The sequence below is a fragment of the Centroberyx gerrardi genome, chromosome 6 (genome assembly GCF_048128805.1).
Source record: "Centroberyx gerrardi isolate f3 chromosome 6, fCenGer3.hap1.cur.20231027, whole genome shotgun sequence".
NCBI classification, from domain to species: domain Eukaryota; kingdom Metazoa; phylum Chordata; class Actinopteri; order Beryciformes; family Berycidae; genus Centroberyx; species Centroberyx gerrardi.
In genome coordinates, this window is record NC_136002.1 from 14,746,188 (window position 1) to 14,766,090 (window position 19,903).

The window sequence follows — 19,903 nt, forward strand, 5'->3', positions numbered from 1 at the left end:
GTGTTAGAGCTGTAAGCCACTAAATTGAGGGAGTGTACTGTAGGGAAATCTGCCATGCTCTGATGGTATTTCGCTCTCAGCTCCCGTGCAGCCCGGCGGAGGGGCGGTGCTGCCTGTCCCTCCCCTTGTAATGCCCTGGGTTGTTGGTTGAGTTCAGTCTTCAGAGGGATGGAGATGTCAGGCGAGCAGCAGCATGCTCTTGGCTACTGACACTGAAAGGAGCCAGCATCTGACAGGACTTGAAGAGAAATGCGTGGTGATGGTGCGTGCAGGGAGCAGCAGTGTGTGATGTTACTCTGGCCGTCCTACAATGAGCCGTCGACCTCCGGACCGGTGTGGGGTTGGACGGGACCTCGGGGTCGTCTGGATCCTCACTGTCACCGCACTGATCACCACTCAGCCCGCGGGATGTTCGCCGGTGTCCTCCGACCCTGAGGTACTCCTATGGCTTTAGAAAATGACTTTATCCTCAGTCAATGTAACATTTGAAACTCGTGACTTAAGCATTACTGGAAAAGAGCTTAATCCTGTTGCTTTTATCATACACTATTTGTATAGGACTTCACATTACAAAGTAGCCTACTTTAGCAAACGTACTCAAAATGTAAAAACAGAACATTAAAAATAACAATGTAATGGTTTTAAGAAGTGATTTTAAATATAATATTGGTTCTGTTGGCACTAAGCTCTTAAAAAATACCATAATTTACCATACTAAACTCATGAAGTAGTCTACTCCACACACTCGGTTCCATAGGAATATTATTGGGTGACCAGTGTTTTTTTTCTATAGGTTTGGCGTGAAAGTAATTTTAGTTCGGCTATTGCTGAAATAGTGCAGATGTCAGCCCTTAATAAGTAGCCTAATCTGTTTACAAAGCAGCACATTTTAGGTTGTGTATTGACGATTTTATTTTACATGTTTATTTGTTTATTAACTGACACATGCGGCCAGTTGACATGATTTAGGCCAATGAGCTGTCGGTTTATATAACTGCTATTCAGAAAACTGGTGTAAATTGAAATAAGCTAATGGACATAGAGCACAGCTTATGAAAAGTAAAAATAAATCTTAATTATTTCCTGCTTTTTGTTTCGGGGTGTCTCATAATTACGGGCCAGTCTGGGGTATTATTACAATGTAATTGCTCCACTGTGGTTGGGGCTACAGAGGTTTAATGTGACAGCGGCTGTTGTGGGCCCTCGCCACAATATAGACGGTTCCTAGATCAAAGCGGTTATTACATATTTGTTTCCACAACATTACCGATGCTGTCACGTGAAAAAAAAAACATGAAAACTTAATTTGGGCCTTGTTCTGTGTGTCTGTAATGGGACAAAGGGACATTTTTGTTGCACATTCCTGTTTGATGAAACACATCTGTCATCTGTTGAATTTTAATTTCCGTCCCACCTTTACCGCATCTGTAATCATAGCTGCGCCTGCTGCTGCCTGAACATGAAACCCGGCGGGTACACACGAAGGGGTGTGACTGAGAGATCATGATATTAAGCTATCAACACAGCTAATCTCACACCAGAATGCATCCCATCTGTACTCATGCACTCACTCCATTTTTTACTGTATTTTATGGGCATTAAACTTCAAACTATAGTTCTTGGCTTGCACGTTTACAACTTCTTACCAAATAATACCTGTGAATTTTCAGTGACAGCCCCAAGGGTTTCTGTGTCTTTTGGGTGGTCCAGCACCCTATACATCCTCCTTGGCAACCTGCAGGCACATACAGTAGCCTACATGTCACTACCTGACTGGCAGTGACAATGAGATGGAAAAATATCTCTTTCTGTTTTATGATTATTTTTCCCCCCCAAAGTGAGGTATGCCTGCCTGCTCTCTACCAGGAAGGGTCCCTATGGGAATGTAATGTGTTAGTGTAAGATTATATTGGGCTATTGATAATAATATTGGTCTGTAAAATCAGTAGGTCTGCCATCAGGGTTCAAAAGGGTCCAAATGTCACCTTACAGAATATTAGAATATGAGGCGTTTTCGATAGAGGCTCAGTTTTATGTAATGGCCACAAGTTTTGTCCAGGCCTTGGGAACAATGGCTCCATCCATCAGTTCTCACCCAGCAATGCAATATTGATTGAGTGTGTTAACAATTGCAGGTTTTTCTGGAGAAGTATGGCTACCTGCATGAGGACAACCACATCCACAACACAGTGGAGATGCAGTCAGCCATCAGGTAGGTGTAATTCACCTAGTCTCCTCCTTGTACCTCTTGTTGTGACTCCTCAAACCCACCGATCCTGTGCTACTGACTGATCTGTGCTCCTGCCTTCAGCAGGGAAGTGGTCAGCAGTTGGGACAAAATCAGTGTGGAAATCACAGTGGGCTATCAGAGGTAGTAGTGGGTAGAAAGACAATATGAGGTTGTGTATAATGTTGGCAAAATGTCCCATCTTCTTTGAATAAAACTGACCAAAAGTTCAACAATTAACTATGAATGTTGCTTTGATCTAAACATGCAGTAGTAGTATCTATCTATCTATCTATCTATCTATCTATCTATCTATCTATCTATCTATCTATCTATCTATCTATCTGCTGAGAACCTGTATGCTGTGTGGATCAGATCTAGCTGGTAGTGTTCATCAGGGGGAAGGGTGAACTCGGTGTGGGACAGGCCCCGGGGCTGCAAGTCAGCGCAGGGCAGTAAAACACACCCTCACCTCGGCACTGGGAAACCTCTCCTCCTGAACCCTCTCTGAACCATCCAGGAATTCCAACAACCTCGCCCTCTGGCCCATATACTAACTGTACCAGAATGGGAATTGGTTGAAAACCTTTTGCCGGAGCCTGGTACTGAACGCTTGCACTCTGTGTGTTAGGTAGTAAACTGTATGCAGTGGACAATCATGCAGACTGTCAATGTGCTAATCTCAGTTCACACTGCAAATTCTGTGGTCATGTATACTCTGTCCCAACATTGCATCAGTTCTTCGCCATTTTACTGGTACAAAACCTAAGCTTGTATACTCAAAATTTATAATGGTAAATATTTGTGAATAGTTGGCATTGTGAACCTCCAGACACATCGACTGACTCGTCCAACTCCCTCCTCCTCCTTGTGTTCTGAGAGACAGTAACTCTGACAAACCAAACATGACTTGTCCTGTACAGACTTTCAGCAAATTCAATCATATCTCTATTGAGCAGCATTAGGACTAATGTATTTAACCTTCCCCTTGCCTGGATCCTGCTCCTGCAACCCTGCAATTAGCCAATTCAAGGGTCTGGCATTACTTTATTTTGATGTGTTAGCTGACCATGCAAACATCAGAATAGATCATTGCTCCTTTCAGAAACACGTGGGCAGAGCAGCACTTCATATTGTTTAAACAGGATTCTCTGACTGATCCAGTTAGTATTAAATTCTTGTGGATCAATGCCCGGTGTCTAACTACTCCAGTGACTAAATGCAGCAAAACCAAATGGTTACTCAGGATGACCGTCATCATGCGACCTGTTCCCATCTCTGCAGGGAGTTCCAGTGGCTGTCCCGCCTGCCCATCACCGGGGAGCTGGACGGCGCCACCCTGAGGCAGATGGCGGAGCCCCGCTGCGGGGTGTCGGACGAGGGCAGCCAGCGGGTCTGGGCTCAGAGGGTGAACGCCGTCTTCACGGGAACAAAGGCCCCTGCCAGGCGGACGCGGCTCCGCCAGAGACGTTATGCCGCGCAAGGTAATGTGTGTGTGTGTGTGTGTGTGTACATTTGCGAGGCTGTTTGTGTGAGCTTGAATGTGACATCTATGTGTTTCCATCTGCCTGCCAGCCACATTTCTGCAAGAAATGCTTTCACAAAGGTAGGAAATAATGTTTGAGGATATGGTTTTGTGTATTTGTCTAGAATATGTTTTTGTTTGTGTATTTTTGAGCATGAATGCAGGGCTGTATGTGAGTTTTCATGCATCTGTATGTGTGTGAGCATGTACGCTTACATGCACATAACACTTGACCGACGCCCACGCCTCTGTAAGAAATTTGCGATATCATTTATGACCATGCATGTCGAGGTTTTCTGCCTTCTGTTATAGAGCGGTCATAAAGTCCCAGCAGTTAGCTGGGAGTGTCCACTGCTGTAAACTGGAGCACTAATAGGGCTGAGGGGTGTAATTAAGGCTGGCGGGGTGTCTGATGTTGCACACGTCGGCCTGGGTCATTCCTGCACTTGGTAGCAATTGTAGAAGTCCACCCGTCTTAAATTCTGCATTATTACCAGAGGAATTTCCAAGCAATTCCTCTCTGAGCTCTCTGCATCCTAACCATTTCCTCTAGGGATTTATGATTCCAAGTTTTCCCCCCACTAATGCTGTCACTTTGATTGCGTAAATCCCCTTACATTCTTGTACAAAATTATGGGGACACAGTTATCGCGGATGATCCCAATTTTCTGCTATAAACATAGTAATAAAACCACTTGTTGATGAGCAGATCACGGCAACTTTGAACTGTCTAAAGACTGGAAGATTTAGGGTGGTTAAAGGTGGTTAAGAGTGGCTAAATGCTACAAAATGCCTTGCAGATTCCTTGAAGTCATTAAGCACAATGTCCTCCCAGCCTGATTTTCTAGATTGAGGTGCTTTCAGAAAAACTATGAGCTGTAATTTTGCCCCTAATTTTATGAATCTGTGTGGGACAGCTTGATTGGGGCCGAATCTTCAAACCATTTGGTACTTCTCTACCCCAAGGCACATCAGCTATCAAGATGGCCCTCTAATATATTACTGGTGCAGGCATGTCAGTGCAGAAAGCCCACATGAACTGGAAAAGATCCAGACTTGGGGTTTGTTCCCTCCTGTGGTGTTACAGTCTGCTAACAGTATGTGTCGATGTCCTTTCTGAACTCTTTCTTTTTTTTCTCTCTCTGGCGCTCTCCTTCCTCACTTCTCCTTTGTGAATGAACAGCAGCAGTCGCCTGGTGACAGAGTCAGGAGAAGAGCCGGGGGTTTTCTGCCCCCTCTCTGCCTCCCTCCCTCCCCGCTCTTTGCTCCTGCCTCCAGCCTCAGTTGTGAAAACCCTGCATTCCTCCCTGTCACTGACGAGGTTGGCTAATGCTCTGGGAATGTAGCAGTGGCCGATGTTTGCCGCTGCCTCTTCGTGTCAGTACCTGATATGTTCCGTCTGATACCTGGGTAAACACATCCCGAACTGACTCTCTGGCTCACTTACTGGCTTTTTGGCCAACTGGCTGGCTGACTGAATGGCTGGATAACTTGCTGACTGGTTGGCTGGCTGTTTGTGTATAAGACACCGGGAGGCCGAGCTCTCTGTCATCTGGTCCCAGACATGACTCATATGCGAGGCGGCGGCAGTATTACACAAACAGAAGCCTTAATGGCAGATACTGTTATACCTCCAGGCCAAACTTCATTCAAATCTGGCTTTACACACACTGATGATAGTAATGCAATAACTTGATTGTGAATAGTAATGTAGTGGGTGGTAAGGCTGTGTAACCATGACATCCATCAAGTTGTTTCATCCTACAGAGAGTTAGGTTTCTGCCCTGTGAGCCCTTGTGGCTTGAAGAAAGCTTATTGTAAGAGTCTCTTTTTGTTTTGATTGATTAGGGGTCTGGACTAATAGTTTCAGACAAGGTTCAAAGCTACCATCCTGAAATAAACAAAGATCGCCCGCACTCTGTTTCTCCTTATTTTATTTTTCTTTCTTTCTTGGCACGGACGTTTCGGCTATCAAGCCTTCCAATCAAGTGCTTCCTATAAAAACACAGGTGTTTTTATATATATGACATCAGCTGAAGTCATTACCATAATTGATTGCTTCAATCACATATTAATACAACCAACATTATCAATGTCACAATGTCAATGTTTTGTTTACATATTCTTTTTATAGAAAATCTTCATTTAAACCATGAGAAACTGCCCAAAATATATTGCCAGAGTTACCATCCGCCAAGCCAAATGCCAGTAAAATTAGCCTTTGGCGGATAATTCAATCAGGCACACCCTCCACACTGGCCAGTAACCTTTTGAGACAATAACATTTGAATGCCTCAGTTATACACAGTCTTTGGTGTTTGCCAGTTCTCAAACTCAAATTATGCTTCAAAATACTTTCTTGTAATTTGAATTCTGCTGCACTTAATGATGAATTACTCCATTGGATAAGTGAGTGAGCAAGTTTTAAATTAACACACAGTACCTGCTTCTATGCACGAAATGGCATTGAGGACATGTATGGCGACATATTTCTGTGAACAATGTATATTAATTATTTTGGCCGTAGACAGGTGAGCCATTAATTTCAGACACTGGCTTCAGAGCTTCAGAGCTTCAGAGCTCATGCACCTCTTTCTCCTGCTGGGCTTTTCCTCATCTAACTCACAACTAGCCAAACACCAGGCTGTAGGCTAAGACAGACAAGGCCCGCTTCTCATTCTCCCTCAGCTGTGGCGTGCTGTGATTTTGTTTTGTGTGAAGGTCCGTGCCGCCGAGCCTCCTGGGAGCTCGTAACAGACCTTGACTTGTGGAGAGCGGCCTGGTTAGCAGCAGCTGGTGGAATCTGATGGTCGTTCCCACTGATATTTACTGAGCTGACATTCCATCACCCTTGTCCAAGATAAGCGCGTCAAGCCGTGATAGGTCTGTGTGTGTTTGTCAGAGGTGTGCGCTCATGGATCCGCGCCCTGACCTGTTAACTAGTTCAATACCAATCCTTCCTGCATATCAATTTCTTTTTACAGTATCATAGTAAGATGCACAAAGATTTGGAAGTCATGGCTTTGCTCCGCTTCTCTCTTTCTCTCCTCTCTCCCTCTCTTTCTCTCCTTCTTTTCCTCTGTGAATTGTCCCTTCACATCTGTTAGACAGACTCGCTGATAGCACACACACACACACACACACACACACACACACAGAGCGATCAAACTTTCTTTCACAGAAAAGCAGAGCCGTGTGTGTGTGTGTCCAGCAGGCTCCTTGACACCAGTGACAGACATAATCCCTCTGCACCTACAGTGTTCCCCTCCACAAACAATAACTGTGGCTATCAGATGATCTTGGTCACTTCCTAATGCCTGTGATAGGGCTTTCTCCCCCCCCCGCTGCTATAGAGGGCACAATACTAATTGCTTCCATAAGGGAAGTGATGGAATGTCTTCAGTATCTGACTTCCTGGCCTCTCTGCAGTCCGGGGGGACCGCTTACTCTGCGGAGGTCTGGGAGGGAGAGAAGGCGCCTGTAGTGAGAACGCAAATCTCCACACAACATGTGGCAATAGCGTTAGGGTTAACACAGGTTAGGGTTAGGGCGCACATCATGGCAGCATAATTAATCTGGAAATAAAATACTGTATGAGGCTGGGTTGGGAAAACCAGGAGGTGCTATCAGGTGTTCCATTGACTCCAATGCTTTGTCATGCTGAGAACTTCATTCAGAAAGTATCAAATCATGTATAAAAATCATAAAAACTACAGGAAGAGACCAGTTTTAATGACAGTCACATGACTCCTTCAGGCAGATGAAGGCAAATCAATGGGAGGACCACTCATTCACTCCCATACTGTCGTAGTATTTGAGTCACTGGGAGCTTCTGCTTCTTACCAACTATTATGTCTGTCCACCAATGCAACAAAACAGCTATGCAGTATAGTGGAGTGTGTGACTGAAACACATGGATCAAGCTTACTGTGGAAACCGAGCATGAGTGGGAACTGAAGCACACATTCTGTTTCATGGAGTGTTCTGTTTGTGCACGCATGCACTACACACACACACACACACACACACACACAAAAACTGGTATCACTGCCAAGCCAATGCCGTAATGGCTCCACATATCCAGATATTTTATCACTGTCTCCTGGGTGCTATTGCAGGAGCAAATATGAGCTCCCATGGTAATTCACAGTATGTAAGGCTTGCCTCTTGTTAACCATAAACCACTGTCTCTCCCATCTTTCATGTGACTTTCTAGTGTATATTGTCCATCAAAGCAGAAGTGAGAAATATACATTTGTAAAAAAAAAAAAAAACATGCACAGGTCCACATTCTCCTCCCCTGTCCTCTGCCCCTGTATGCTGCTACATGATTGAGAATTAGTGTGTAATGCAGGCATGTGCAGACCTCCCAGTCACTTTTGCCCTCCCCACTGGGGCAAACATACTGTATATTGACTATGTCTTTAAATATTTGGACAACTGTAAGTGTGCTTGATTTATCTTGGCACTTTCTAGTTAAGCCTCAAAAATGAACACATCACTTGCAAGATAAAGTGTTCCTTGTAGCGAGCCGTCAGTAGCGCATACTGTAGGCTACCTCCAACTTCATGAATTTGAGTCTAGCACTCAAGCTAAGTTGAGTATTTTCTGTCACAGCTTCCTTGTCTGTCCTACCATTCACTATCATAATGAAGCACATTGCTATGATACTACAACACCTCTAATTTTGTTTTTCAGTTGTTACCTCTGTCAAGGAGGTTATGTCTTTGCCCCTGTTAGCTAGTTTGTCTGTCTGTCTGTCAGCATGATATCTCAAAATCTTATGAATGGATTTCAATGAAATTTGGTGGACAGACAGGCCTTGGGACAAGAAACAGTTGACTAGATTTTGGCGGTGATCTGGATCTGGGATTTCCTCCATTAGACGAATATTATGGAGCGTTGGCGGAGGTTTGCGCTCTCCGAATGCATTCTAAAAGTCTTAAAATTGATTTTAACTTCTAGTTCAAAATGTATTGACCAACTCTTTCACCCAGGTCTTCTGTCCTCTGTGTCCACTCCTCGACACTCTCCTCTAGACTGGGAGAGCCAGAGAGACAGGCCAGCCTCCAGCTGGCTCCCCCAAGCAGTTCATTATCTAATGATTGTTTCCTGCGAGGCAGCCTTTCTGTCTGGTTGTTGTGGATGTGTGCTGCATGGTTGAGAGTATGTGTGTGTGTATGTGGTTGTTTGCTTTAGTTCTCAGATTGCTGCATTGTGTAATCCTATGTGTACAAGAAGAGATTAGAGTCTTGTAAATTAGAGAAGCGCCGACTTTAAGCTCCCCCTTCTCTCGATCCCCGAACAAATGTGTGATTCTGATGTTTGCGACACATGTAATTATGCCTAAGTCGAGAAACCACAGACACGTGTTGAAGTAAATTGTTTACTGAAGCACGTACTCACAGTGCTTGTTAGTTTACCCAGCTGTGAGCTAACATGGTTAACATCCTATCATTTTGGATATGCCTGTTGGTCGGGGAGAGGCCCTGCGGTTCACTACTTCAAAACATTTGTATTGAACATGGGATTTCTGGCATCCGTATTTACAACAAAGGATACGCAAGATGTGAATACATAGCTACTCTAGTCGGTAATAATAATATCCTTTGTTTACAGAGCTCTGTTCAAAATAGTATTACAAGTGTCTTATACATTTTAAAACAGCAATTAATAAAAGTCCATAAGGAAAGCAACAAAAACGGCAGGCATGAATTGAAACAAGGTTACATAAGAACAGCAGGGAGATTAGATGGATGAAAACAAATTACATAAAAGTCTGACTGTACATGTGTTGTCTGAAAGTTTTTTAAGAAGTATTCACAACAACACAGACTTTTGTTTTGTGAAAATAACAGCCCCGAAAATGAAAATTCTCAATTGACAGTTGTTAGACTCCCCAGTTTAAAATGTGGTGTGTGTGGTGGGGCGACAAAGATCGTGAGCCAGATTTGAACCCACAAACCCTTTTTCTATCATGCTAACAGAAGCAAACACATATAGAATATAGTTAAGGTGGCTGGCAAGTTCATTGGTGTCAAGCTGAAGCAGCTACCTGTCATCTTTGACAGCAGGTTGTCAGGAAAGCCAGACTGTCCCCTTCAGCCCCTTCATGGGGAATTTGAATCTCTTCCCTCTGGCAGAAGGTTCAGACCTCAAATAGGCCAAGTCTAACAGAGTGAGAGCTCTTCTGTTAGTGCTGTTTATTTTAATGATGTTCTATGGACCGATGATGATGTTTATAATTTATAACTCTTGTGTCTGCTGTTTTATGCACTTTATGTTTATATGTGTTCATGCTTGTTTTTATGCAGTTGGTTGCAAGGAGAATTACGATAAAGTTGAATTCAACTGAACAATGCTCTTCACTTTTGCTCACTGATTACATTTTTTACATGATACCAAAAGTCTACTCCCTTTTTGTGAGGAGACAAACATCAGGTCAACAGCCTCACATAATCATTCTATGGTCACAACATTGCCAGAGCACTTTGTCTCTGAGCTAAATACCTGAATGTAAAATGTAACTTAACATCAAAACAACGCCACAAATCCAACACCAACACAAACATCATATATCATAACTCATATCCCTCTGCATCTTCTCTCTCTCTCTCTCGCTCTCTCTGGATGTGCCTCAGGTGAGAAGTGGTACAAGCGCCATCTGAGCTACCAGATAGTGAACTGGCCTCGCCACCTGTCGCCGGGCCCGGTGCGGCTGGCGGTGCGCGCCGCCTTCCAGCTGTGGAGCAACGTGTCGGGCCTGGTCTTCCAGGAGGTCCCTGAAGGCCCCGCAGACATCCGGCTGGCCTTTTACGAGGGGGACCACAACGACGGGGCCAGCAACGCCTTTGACGGACCAGGTCAGGCTCCACTGTCACATTTGTTCATGGCTAAGTCTAACTTTCATTGTTGCAATATAGATTATACAACAGGTAGGTCCGGCCAATCACGGAGGCCATTTTGAACACTCGGGGTGGGAAACTCTCCCTGGAAGATTGGCATAGGTTATATGTACAACTAGCATTACTTCAACACATAAGTGAGGACTTCAGATAGATCTAACAGCTATGACATTTGCAGTTAATAATAGGCCAAGTAACATATAAGTGTGAACCTATATATAGATCCATATGTTTCTAATGTTTTTTCAGTGGGGAATCTGTGAAATGATAAATGTTTGTATGATGTACAGCTTGGTGCACAACAGTAGGACAGAGCTGGGCTGTACTTGCTCTTCCTGGTAGTTTCCAAGAGTGTTCAAAATGGCTGCCGTGTGAATAAGGTCAGACAGATTGGCCAAATGTCAAGGAAACAACTATTGACTACTTCACTATATTAAAGAAAGTCTAAGCATACAATATCTGATATATGATAAGATGAAACTTTATTGGTCCTCATGGGGAAAGGTATAGAATTCAGCAAGGAAAAAATACAAATAGAGTATGAGCACAAAAATAGGATATAAAATAAGCAATAAATACAGTCAAGATAATGAAGACTTATACTGAAGACTGAAATAGGGCTTATACAAGATGCTGCTGACAGTTTCATCATGCTAAGTACAACACCATCAGTTATCATTATCAATAATCACAGTGAAGAATGCCTTTTTGGGTATCATTGGTATACTTGGAGAGCACAGAATACTGAATCAAACCATCACGAGCTGTTCCTTCTTTGTGAATACATTCCAGTCATCAGATATAACTGTTATAGAATTGTAATAGCCTACATACAGTAGGACAGGTGAATGGTAAGTCTCCCCTCCCCTGACCTGCAGGGGGAACGCTGGCCCACGCCTTCCTGCCCCGCCGGGGGGAGGCCCACTTCGACATGGCAGAGCGTTGGACGCTCAACGGACACAAGGGACACAACCTGTTCATGGTGACCGCCCACGAGATCGGACACACCCTGGGCCTGGAGCACTCTCCTGTCCGCCACGCCCTGATGTCGCCCTACTACAGGAAACTAGGCCGCAACCTGGTGCTGAGCTGGGACGACATCATTGCAGTGCAGCAGCTGTACGGTGAGGGGGCGTCGCATTCACGCTATTGGTACTTAGTTGATGTTGAAGGCTTGTAGCTGATGCTTATCCCGAGTGTGAATCTTAATAAGTGGAATCTAGTGGTAAGTCAACATATGTGTAACTACAAGCATCGCAAGGCCAAGAAATAAAGTCCATGGGACAACAAGAAATTGCTAAAAACAAGGAGAGTGATGAAGAGATACATTTCAGAACTGTCTTAACTGTCTTAGTTTGTTTCTTTATTAAGGAAGGGGGAAGGATGACAGGGTTAGGGTTATGAAAGATGATTCTGTCAGGATTTAATCTATGGCCTGCAGGCTGCATGTGGTTCCCAGGTCAGGGGTGTTAACCTCAGCACCTTCACTGGGCGTTTAGAAATATTTTCGCCACTTTTACTTCAGGTTAACGGTCTGTGTAGGGGTGGTGAGCAGGTGAGAAATGTCTCACTGTCTGGACTCAGGTTAGACAGATTCTTGGCTTCGTTACAGATGGTGAAATGGAAGTTGGATTTCAAAACAAAGGCATGATTATTGGAATACATAAAATTTATTGCAATAGGTACTGACTCAGTATCAAAAGAGTCTTTGTCTTTCAGGAAATAGAAAAGGAGAGTATTGCAGGATTGTCTAAATTCCTCCTCTGCCGCCTGTTAAACTGGGAGTCATGGCACTGAGCTGTGAAAAGGCCGGTTAGGGAGCCTGAAGGCCCACAGCTGCAGCCATAGAGCCAGAAGGAGTAGAAGGGGAAAGCCCATGCAGCTTCTATGTATGGTCTCTTGGCTCAATGTTCCCATAAGCCTTGAAAATCCTTGAAAGTTTGTGGCTTTGAGAAAAATTAAATAAAGCCTTTTTGAAAATGAATAGATGGGCTTGAAAGTATTTGATAAAAAAAAAAAAAGAAGCCTTTATTAGTTCACATTGGAGAGAGGCAGGAAAGATAGGAGAGAGACAGAGGGAGATGAAATGTGACAAAGGTCCCAGGCCGGTTTGGAACCCAGGACCAAGGATTTTTTTATTAAAATATAGCACACAAATTCATCAATACGCCTCAGCTCTCTGGATCTGGTCCATTCTAGGATCAACACTTCACATCCTGAGGAAAACCGTATAATGGATATAGCAGTGTGTTTATAGAGCAGCAGCTTTAAAATGAATGATTCCACCATGATTTCTTGACTTGGTAAGATCATGAGTAAGAATTGAGGCTTCTATGATGTCTAATTCTGGTGACTGTCATGTCTTTCCCCAAAACATGCCAATTGTTAGTCCTTGAATTTCACCAAACAAGACCTTGAAGTTATTGAAAAGTCCTTGAATTTGATGTCCAACATTGAAAATGAATTCTCCAGCATTGTCCTCGTATGAAAAAATGCTCCTGTCTATGACAATGTGATTAGAAGTCTATGGCAGCATTCTCAGCTGTGCTGAAAGATTTGATTTACACAAGAACAGAACATCTTTTGCAGTCTACGTTTTTATCTTTACATTTCTTTCTTTTTTTATTGTAAGCGAAACATGGACAAACATCAGATCTGATGTTTTTATATATATATATGTTTTTGTTTTTGTTCCATCAGGAAGAGTCTGATCTATCTGTTCCAGCTCTGTGGCCTCATTTCCTGTAGCTGCTGGTAGAAGAGTTTAGAGCGAGGGCAGCAGAGGTGGTGTGAACTTAAAAATAACACGCTACCTCTGCCCTAAAACACTCCCATACACAAACACATGCACATGTCTAAACACAGGCGTACACACACACACACACACACACACACACACACACACACACACACACACACACACACACACAACAGACCTGTGTGATTTCATCGCTCTAGCAGGAGGTTTTTTCACTCACTGTTTTTACCATACACACAAAACACACACACACACACACACACACACACACACCACAGTCAATGACCTGATTGTATATTATCTCCCCTCTCAGCGCTGCACTTACTTTGTGACACACACACACACACACACACACACACACATGAACAGAGTATTTACCTAGGAGTTTTGTCAGCTCTGTCGTGACAGATTGCTGCTGTTACTGAAGAGTTGGGGAGTTTTCGTGTGTCTTTATGTATGACAAACAGAGTGGTATCTATTTACTGTGAGCGTGTTGTCCCTCCTGGCATGTGTGAGACAGGTTTCCACATGTGCTGCTGTGGAGAGCTCTCTCTCTGGCTGTGTTTTTACCGCAGCTAAGAAACTGATTTTACTGCAACAGTTGTGTAACAACATGCCTTTTTAACCTGTTTTAATTAAGCACCAAAAGTAGCTTTTTAAACTACTTGACCCTCCTCTGCTGCTAGATGCAGCTCCAATGCATAAAGGTTTTTCCTAGCTTTGACCCTAAAATCAAGGTGCAAAACAGCCGAAAGGGGCCAGTGAAAACGCAACCATCCGCTCTCTTCCTCAGGCAGTTATGCAGGAATGTCTGCATGGCTGTGGGACAGTCATACAATTACTTGGATAATTCAACTTTGAACCTGGGATCCAGCTCAATAGAAACTGTCAGGCAGGCCGAGTCCAGATGCCTTTTCCTCTGTTTGATATCTGGAGGAGAACCGAGCTGTCCACTCTCCCTCTGGAAATGTTCTGGCCTGGGTTTCCTACAGTGGTGTCTGCCAACCTTTTCTCCTCAGGGCCGCCCGAATTCACTCCTGATTAAAAAGCAACAACTGCCCACCCTGCCACCTCCACCATGTCACCTTCCAGACATGTTTTCATTTTGACCTCAGTTACAGTCAATGAAAACAGCATTTAATGCCACTTACTGCCACTTTGACTCATTAAGTAACAATAGATGATATTAACCACTAACTGAACAGCAATTAGTACTAACAATTAGTGTTTAGATGGTCTTAGGAATCAGAGCCAGTATCTTTTACTACCTTTACATAGACTGCTCAACTTTTCCTTGTGTTTCGGGGTTGAAATATTTGTTTATCGGCCTATAAAGAAAGAATCCAAGGCAGCGCTGCCAGATGCCTGTTTTTTTATTGCCGCACATAAAGTTATCCAGGTATGCTCTCCTGGATTCTTTATTTAGCAGTCAGGTGAAATTGGGTGAAGCGCCGCATGTTTTTCTCCTGTGTGTTTATCAACCTGATTTTCACCCAGTGGCAGGAGACTGCAGCTGCTTCCACTTAAATGTCAAGCAAGGCCAGAGACAGATATGGACAAGTACCCCAGCTGCCAGGAGCAGTGCTATGAAAATGTTGCATCTGCTCAACAGATATTAGGCCATTGTGGGTGTGTGTGCGTGTGTGTGTGTAACCATGCATGAGTGTGTGTGCTGGCATTGTGATGTGATGAGAAGCAGATGTCTGACCAGCCTGAGTATCTCGGTCTCCAGAGCCCCAGCGGACCTGACCTCCTCTGATCGAAAAGAAACAACAGCTTACGTGAAACATATTGGTTTTTAGGGCCTTGACACAAAATATTATGGGTGCAGACATCATACATAGAGTTAAAAGAGAGACTTAAAAAGCTAAATAATCATTGCCGCATCAGTTTCTTTTATTAAAGTAAGCTCACATACCTCTACATAGACTCCAGTGTTTGGCTCTGTTGCAGTTCACAAGCATGATTAATACACATAGATACACTGTATGACAGGAGGCTTAAATTCTACTGTGTATGAATGTAAACTGAGAATATGGAGGGAGGTGGTGTGCTCAGGTGAAGTCAAACTTAATATACAACCCATACAAAACCGCTCCCACACACACACACACACACACACACACACACCCACACACAACCATGCAACCTTGTGTACACTCACACTGTATGGGTCCACGTGTTATCAACTGTTGTATATATCTATTTTTCCTGCAGTCTTCCTCCTGCTCTTGGGTGTGCTGATTTTATCCACCTCTTAGACAAATGTTTGTTCAGCTCCTTGCAAACAAAATGGGCGTAATGACGTCCCAAGCACCGTCAGAACACAAACTGTTTGCTATGCTGTGCCTCTTCTTTGTTCTGCGTTGAATGCTCTTTATTCCTGTGATCTAAAGTGCCAGGGATATATGCTAATATAGGAATATGAAGCTCTACGGACCATAAATAAATACGTGGATCCTTGTTTTAGTGTTAAAAATGCAATATGTTGTGTGTGAAGATTTCGTTGTCCGCTCTCTCTGAGTCCCACTGTTTATTTCCCGTTCTCCCCTGTCAGTATACATCAACCCAGCCACATCCTGTAAAGGACAATTTAAATGTTAACATTATCCAAGTCCTGTTTGAGGAGAAATCTCCACTGTTTGTCTTCCTAGTTTGGAGGGCCATTTGTTCCCGTGATGTCCAATTTAGAAAATACTTTAGCTGCTTTTGGCATGGATGAGAAATTAGATCGGCCTGTGCCACTCAGTCTGTCCTCAAAGCATTTGTTTGGTCAGTGTGAATTTTTAAGCATCAACTCAAGAGCCATTTATACAGACAGGCCTTTACTAATGTGCTGTCACTGTATCTTTTCATGTTTTTAATTTGTGATGCACTTATGTGTGTTGCTTGTGTTTTCACTGTGTATGTCTTTTATGTTTTAACTAAGGATCACCTGTACATAAAATAACAAAATGATTCATGGGAGATTTAAGCAGTGCTGCACGACCCAGAAGCCAGAGAACAGCTTAATCAAAGTCATGACAACTCTCAGTGGATTCACCTTTCTAATGTTTTTCAACTGAAACGTGTGTGAGCTCTACCTTCAAGTTGCTGAAGTTGCCGGTGTCGTTGCTCTGCCTCTGTCTCAGGGAAGCCGTCAGACGGTCGCCCGGTCAGGCTGCCCGGCCAGGTTTTCCACGCCGCCCTGCAGGAGTGGGAGCTGGCAGAGGTCCCCGGCGGGCGTCCCGGCACGGCCCAGCCCCTCTACTGCCAGGGCGTCTTTGATGCCATCACTATGGGTGAGGGCCAAATGAAATATGTATGAAATATTATTAGAAAGTAAACAGCATCCGGCCACATCCTCTGCCGCTGTGTTTTTAGTGCGGCTTCAAAGGAAAACAAAACCCTGCAGCAACAGTGGCGGGACAGTGGGATTATTCTGATCATCACATGCATGCCACTGTTGGATATAACCATATTAAATATTTTCCTAACCTTTACCCTGTAGTGTAAAATCAGTTTCAAAACAGGAGAAAACAGGAAAGCAAGCAGGACGTTTGATGTGGTAAATATATCCATTTGCCCTTTTAATATTTTATTTCTGTCCTCTGTGTGTGTGTGTGTGTGTGTGTGTGTGTGTGTGTGTCCAGACCAGAATGGGACGGTGCTGGTGTTTCGGAGCAGTGTGTACTGGACAGTGTCAGCGGAGGGGAGCGTGAGCGGCCCCCTGCCCCTCCGTCAGCGCTGGCCACACCTCCCTCTGGCCGTCGAGGCTGCTGCCTTCTCCCCGCTCGACTCCAAGTGGTACTTTTTTAAAGGTACTGCCTAGCTTCACCTATCTCATAAATGCTTTTAAAGACATTTCCTATCTGTTAAAGGCCAAAAATGTACATAAAGTGTCAAAGGATGCTATTTAAAGGCACTACATAGCTTCTAAATGCAACAATAAAGCTGTAGTTAACTTGTTTAAAGATATTACCGAGTTTCACTTTTCTGCTCACAGCCCAAACTGTGTTAACGTTGTTATTTAGATTCACTCTAGATTCATCTACTGAAGGCTAAACAATGTTATGTAAAATGCAGAGGCACTGCTGAGGTGTTTCTTATGACTCCTAAATCATCACCACCTTTCCCCCTGTCCTTTGTTGTTTGTGAACTGTAAGAGACACTGTCGATACTTTCGCAGTATAATTTCATAAGCAGCAGAGTGGCCTAGTGGGTAGACATACTGTCCCATAACAGAGATGTTGATTCCCACAACAGCTAAGGTGTCAAAGTGACTTTGGCCAAGACACTGAACCTCAACACACTCATACTAAATCTCTCTGGAGAAGAGCGTCTCTTATGTCTCTTACATTTTATAATGGGTATACTTAGTTTAGAAAGAGCTGGGTTATGAAATAGGGCGGCACAAAAACAGTGCTCTTGATTTTACATAACATTGAAGGCATTTAACAGAGGCTATCATGCAAAGTGGCTTACAAGTGCAAACAAGTTAAGCAGGTGAACGTTCATTTCTTTTACCATCTAATTGTAGTTATATAATTTACTGATAGGTAAAAAAAGGTCTACATTTTCCAATTTCATGTCCATTTAATTTTAAAAGTCAAAGTAGCATTCCAGGTGAATATGAATTGTGATGTTATGCAAATAAGTTTGCCCTACAAAGCCAAAGACCAGTTACTACATGAGTAGTAGAACTGGGAAAAATGGCTTGAAACTTTATCTCATGTCCTTCCAAAAGTATTATTGGTAGTCGTAACCAAGTGGATTGTATATGATTTAATAGCATTTATGGGTATAATCTTTGTTAATGTCAACTCTAAACCCTGGATATGGCCTTGGACTTAAATTATTGCAGCAAGTTTGATGTAATGATGGTTTATTGTAGACTGATAGAATCTGTGACAACTTTCAATATTATAAATTGTACTTGTCTTCTGGCTTGCAGGGAAGCGAATGTGGCGCTACACAGGCAGTGAGCTGGAGCCAGGCTTCCCCAGGAGGAGCAGTGAGCTGGGTCTGCCCCGCCACCCTGACTGTGCCTTCTACTACGCCCCTCTGGGTCACATGGTTGTCTTCAAGGGCTCCCGCTACTCCGTACTCAATCTCAAAACCCTGCGCTCGGAGCCCTACTACCCCCGCAGGCTGACAGACTGGCCCGGGGTGCCACAAGGGACCAACGGAGTGCTGACCCGTCCGGACGGGCGCCTCTACCTGTTCAGAGAACAGCGGTTCTGGAGATTTGACCCGGTCAAGGTGCGAGTCACCAGAGAGGGACAGTGGGTGCAGGAACTGAGCTGGACTGGCTGCAGCAACACTCCGCTGAGCAACAGCATCATTTGACCAGCAGAGGGAGCTGTAAGCTTTAGATAAAGTGCAATTAAAACCTATGTTGATGTAAACTTTAATACAGAGGTTCTTTAACTTTTTCAGCCCAAGACCCCAGTTCAGTTCATGTGCTGCAGTGGGAGCCTGGCTCAGTAAACCACGACTCTTTCCATGTAGGGACTCGACAGAAACAACCCACTTGGTTCCTGACCCATAGATGTTTTGAAGCACATACTGCAATGCAATGGATTTTACTATCTATGGATGTGCAATTATAGGCTCAATAAGTTTAGATCATGATTGGACTGTATGCTGTTTTCAGTCAGCAGACCAAGAACTGCTTCTGTTCCTGTAAGGAAAATATTACACTACAGTTGGAACAACGGTCTCCCATCTGTCTTCTTTTCTCTTCTAATGTTTGCACACTGATGTCCTTTTGTCATTTCTTCTGCAGTGATAGTAACATATTTGTGTTATTGTATAAATTACTTGCTAATTTTGGCCTGTGATTGTGTGTTCTGTCCCGTATGCAAGACACAGTTTGAGGCTTACATCTTTGAGCCACTGCTGCCACCATCTGGTGGCTCTGGAAAAGATCTTTTATTCTTCATTTTTTTGGGGTAGTGTGTGTGTGTGTGTGTGTGTGCTGTCATCACATATGAGGACTATTTTTAAATCACATGGAGTAATTCCGGGTCGCATGATGGCAGATGGATGGCGAATGTTATTTCTCAGGTACCAGTTGACTTGAGTGACAGAGTTGTGATTGGCAGGAAACAATGTGATATGTTGAGTTGAGGACAAAAAGTGTCAACTGTGACCATGATGAAATTCTGTCTGGTTAGAGCTGAACACAACAGTTGGTTGGAAGGTGACTGTACACCTGGGAAATATCCTCCATCCAGTCCGCTCCAAGTCTAGATTATTGCTGATTGCTCAGCTCACTATCTACTAATCCTATCTGACAATCAATTTTCAGGACCAATTTAAATTATTATGGAGTAATGAAACTGATCATCTAACATTTGGAAACATCACTGTCAGGACACATAGAGTTAGCCCTTATAATTTGACCAGAATAGAAAGACACAGCTGTTTTATTCATCTGTCCTTTAATACTAAGCCAGAACACATTTCTCTGTATCACTGAACATTTTGAGCACCAAAGCGCCTCA

General features: G+C 43.6%; 1 protein-coding gene across 1 annotated transcript; it reads left to right on the plus strand.

The window, feature by feature from the left end:
* Nucleotides 1-176: 176 nt before the first annotated feature.
* mmp28 (matrix metallopeptidase 28) lies at nucleotides 177-19,522 on the plus strand. The gene is made up of 8 exons (XM_071925464.2): nucleotides 177-436; nucleotides 2,136-2,212; nucleotides 3,512-3,711; nucleotides 10,394-10,615; nucleotides 11,536-11,781; nucleotides 16,547-16,696; nucleotides 17,048-17,215; nucleotides 18,349-19,522. The coding sequence occupies exons 1-8, from the start codon at nucleotides 311-313 to the stop codon at nucleotides 18,741-18,743; spliced, it is 1,584 nt and encodes a 527-aa protein (XP_071781565.2). The 5' UTR covers nucleotides 177-310; the 3' UTR covers nucleotides 18,744-19,522.
* Nucleotides 19,523-19,903: the final 381 nt, after the last annotated feature.

What these genes read in the sequence shown, in the direction of transcription:
- mmp28 (XM_071925464.2), top strand. Translation starts at nt 311, where the DNA reads ATGAGCCGTCGACCTCCGGACCGGTGTGGGGTTGGACGGGACCTCGGG. An exon ending in CGGTGTCCTCCGACCCTGAG is followed by an intron (nt 437 to 2,135) that starts GTACTCCTATGG and finishes TAACAATTGCAG; the next exon opens with GTTTTTCTGGAGAAGTATGG. An exon ending in CTTTGATGCCATCACTATGG is followed by an intron (nt 16,697 to 17,047) that starts GTGAGGGCCAAA and finishes GTGTGTGTCCAG; the next exon opens with ACCAGAATGGGACGGTGCTG.